The 3,495-nt window shown below is 36.2% G+C and overlaps 1 protein-coding gene across 1 annotated transcript; it reads right to left on the minus strand.

The window, feature by feature from the left end:
• Positions 1 to 237: 237 nt before the first annotated feature.
• LOC147479582 (3-ketoacyl-CoA synthase 6-like) lies at positions 238 to 2,405 on the minus strand. The gene has a single exon (XM_086576966.1). The coding sequence runs from the start codon at positions 2,307 to 2,309 to the stop codon at positions 819 to 821; it is 1,491 nt and encodes a 496-aa protein (XP_086433092.1). The 5' UTR covers positions 2,310 to 2,405; the 3' UTR covers positions 238 to 818.
• Positions 2,406 to 3,495: the final 1,090 nt, after the last annotated feature.

The following is a 3,495-nucleotide window of genomic DNA, read 5'->3' on the forward strand; positions in this document are numbered from 1 at the left end:
AATGACAAACAACAGTCAATTTTAACGTAGGACACTGATAGACGATTAAGTCTACACCAAACGCAAATATTACCAATTATTGAAAAAACCAAAAGCTAAATAACCCACAAAAATACTGACATAGCTACAAGCCTACAAGGGGAGGGGCTTTTGGATATTTAAGTATTTTGTACTCTTTACTCTTTAGCATCCACATCAATCAAATTTGATAAACAAGCACAAATAGACAAGTAGTAGTACACCAGAAATACGAATCTTCATACGTCTTTGCTCGAACTATAACATTTACATTTCAAGCTAATATTAACTCGAACTACCTTCAATAGGTGCAAGCCATAAATTCACTGAAATACAAATCTAAAAATCATCCTATTAAAGACTTCTGATGAGGCCTTGAGGGCAACAGTTCTGATGGTTTTTTCCAATATAGGGAGCAAACTGAATAACTTTATGCAATAAAATCTGATGTGGTATCTTTCAATATCAAAGAAGAAAAATACAGAACAATTAAGATGATGGGTGGACGGGTAGAGAGTGTTTATGTGTGGAATAAATGCAAATACAAACTGGTTACGAAGAACAACAGATGCAATAGACTCGGAAGCAACTCTAATTGTAAGAGGTGTTTCCAGACAGACCCACTTAACAGACGGTTTCGTCTCTAGGATTCTTCGGCAAATTAAGTTTTCAATCCCAAGACGAAAAAGTGTCCTTTAGTGGGGTTGTTTTAGAAACAGCTCTTTGTAGACTTGTTTCTTAGCATTATGGTGGTATGAGAAATGAGATAAACGAATTTTAAACAAATAATAGATTGAGGCCTAGAGCTTGACGACTTCAGGAATGTGTACTGGGTACCTGTTGATGCATTCTGCCCATGCACTATCATCTTCAACTCTAATATTTCGGTTGCACTTCCAAACAGCACTGTTACATTTGAAACCACTTCCAAATGCAATCTGCCACACACGGTCACCCTTTTTCATTCTGTTCTTGGCCTCAATGTAGTTCAGTTCATACCATAAAGAAGACGAAGATGTGTTTCCAAATCGATGCAGAGTCATTCTTGATGCTTCGACATGCTCAGCAGAGAGTTGGAGATTCTTTTGTAGCTCATCGATCACTGCTCGCCCACCGGCATGGATACAGAAGTGCTCAAAAGCTTGCTTGAAGTCAGGAATGTAAGGCTTCCACTTCGGATTAATCAGTTTTCGACCTATAAGTGTGAAGAGAAATAGGAGCTGCTCTGATGCTGGTAGCACAAGAGGTCCAATTGTTGTGATATTGGACTTAAGTGCCTCCCCAGCAATAGCCATAAGATCTTTTTGAAGTGCCACCCCTTTTTTCCCTTCAGAATCCTCTTCTTCATACACACAGCGAAAAGCCCTATCATCGGCTCCCTTGTGAGTACGGACGACATGGACTAGATTGTATTTAGCACGCCTTCGGTCTCTTCTCCGGTTGGACAAGAGGATCGCTGCACCCCCCATTCGAAATAAACAATTAGGAAGCAGCATTGATCTCTCATTCCCACTGTAATAGCTAGGAGTAATCACTTCAAGACTGATCACCAAAGCATTTGAGTTGGGATGGACTTGAAGCAAATCGCGAGCTAAATCAATCGAAATTAGACCAGCACTGCATCCCATACCGGATAAATTGAAACTCCTTATGTTGCTCCTCAACTTGTATTTGTTCACTATCATTGCACTCATAGATGGTGTTGGAGAAAACATACTACAATTCAAAACCAATATATCGATATCTTTCGGCTTCAGTCCCGTTTTCTTCATAAGTGAATCGATAGCTGAGAATATGACTAGTTCTGCCTCTGTCCTTGCAGCTTCCATATTAGGCCTAGGAGGAATATAATGAATAGCAGGTGGTAAACAAGTTTCCTCCCCTAGACCCGAACGTTCGAGAATTCTCATTTGGAAGTGCACACTTTTTGGGTCCGACATGTTGTTTAGTTTAGAATGCTCCATGAATGTAGAAAATGGAACACGGCATGTAAAAGGCGGTTTGTAAAGAGCGTAATCAACTAGATATATCGGCCTCGGCTTCATCATGAAGTATACCGTGCCAATAAAGATTATAAGAAAAGCAGAACATAGAATTTGAATAACATCAAGTTGAAGAGATTTGAAAAGGTTAAGTAGTTCTTCTGGACCTAACTTTAGGACCTCTAATACTATTGTTGCCATGATGGGTATTAGTAGAAATGTTAAAATATGGTTCACAAGGTACTGGTAACCAAGTTTCACATATTTGAGCTTCACCGAATTAGAGAAATCAGGCAAAGTTGATGGCATCTTTGTTGATGCTATTGGTCGAGTGATGGAGATAAGAAGGTGCAAGTAAGGTAGATGAATTGGGAAAGGTTGGGCTTTTAGTTGGAGGGGGGAGGTGAGGATTTAAAGGCCACCAAAGCTAACAATGAATTGGGGTAGATAGATGGAATTAATGAGACTCTAACGTCACACAACGCTACCTTAGCTGGACTTATTATTGCATAACTACATAACTACACAACTTTCAAATTATTACACACACAATTTGTATTTCTATTTTCATAGACTAATAATCATAAATGTTTGCATGCTTAAAAATATGACCGACCAAAGCTAGAGAATTTTTTTGGTCTGGCGCTTAGAAGCGAAAAGTCTCCTAACCACCCATCCACCATCTTTTAACTAATAATAATTAACTCTTGTTAATTAAAATTTAACAAAATATTTATTTTATTCTCTCTTCATACCATTCTTTTTATTTTCCCTATAAATATTTTATTTCTTTAGTTTTCCACAAAAAAAAAATCTATAGTGAAAATTTTGAAAATTTCTTGTCGGTAAAACCAAAAAATAAAAGAAAAAGAAAAAACGTGTATAATAAAATAAAAACTACTCTAATATTTATGGAAAAAAAAAAAAATGCTTAAATTTTATCATAATTATTTTAAAAAAAACTTAAATGCAATTACAAATTACAAATTTATTTCAAACTAAAATACTGATGATAATAGTTAATAAAAATTAAAATTGAGAAATTCACGTTGTAATTGAATGAAGGGCTTGAAAATCTTGCAATATAAAATTAAAAATTTATTTGTAAAATTTTTGAATTGAAAAATAATGTTTTATTTTATTTTTATGGAAACACAAATAAAGAAAATATTTGTGAAGAAAAAATGGGATGATTGGGAGAGAGAATAAATTAAATATTTGGTTAGATTTAATTTAACTAAAGTTAATCAATAGTGAAAAGATAGTGGATGTGTGGTAGATTGGTGCTTATGAGACTTTTCGCTCCTAAGCGCTTAGGAGCGAAATTGTAGGGGCCTAAGAAGAGTAAAGGGACTTGGTCAGCGGTGAGCTATTTGGAAAGCAACATAATAGGGGAAGTCAAGGAGTAGGGGAACATTGTTGCGGATACCTAAACCGCAGACGTGGCAAATGTATGGGAAGAAGGGAGACCGAGTGATTAGGAGACAGGTGGACG

The sequence above is a fragment of the Coptis chinensis genome, chromosome 8 (genome assembly GCF_015680905.1).
Source record: "Coptis chinensis isolate HL-2020 chromosome 8, ASM1568090v1, whole genome shotgun sequence".
In the NCBI taxonomy this organism is placed as follows: domain Eukaryota; kingdom Viridiplantae; phylum Streptophyta; class Magnoliopsida; order Ranunculales; family Ranunculaceae; genus Coptis; species Coptis chinensis.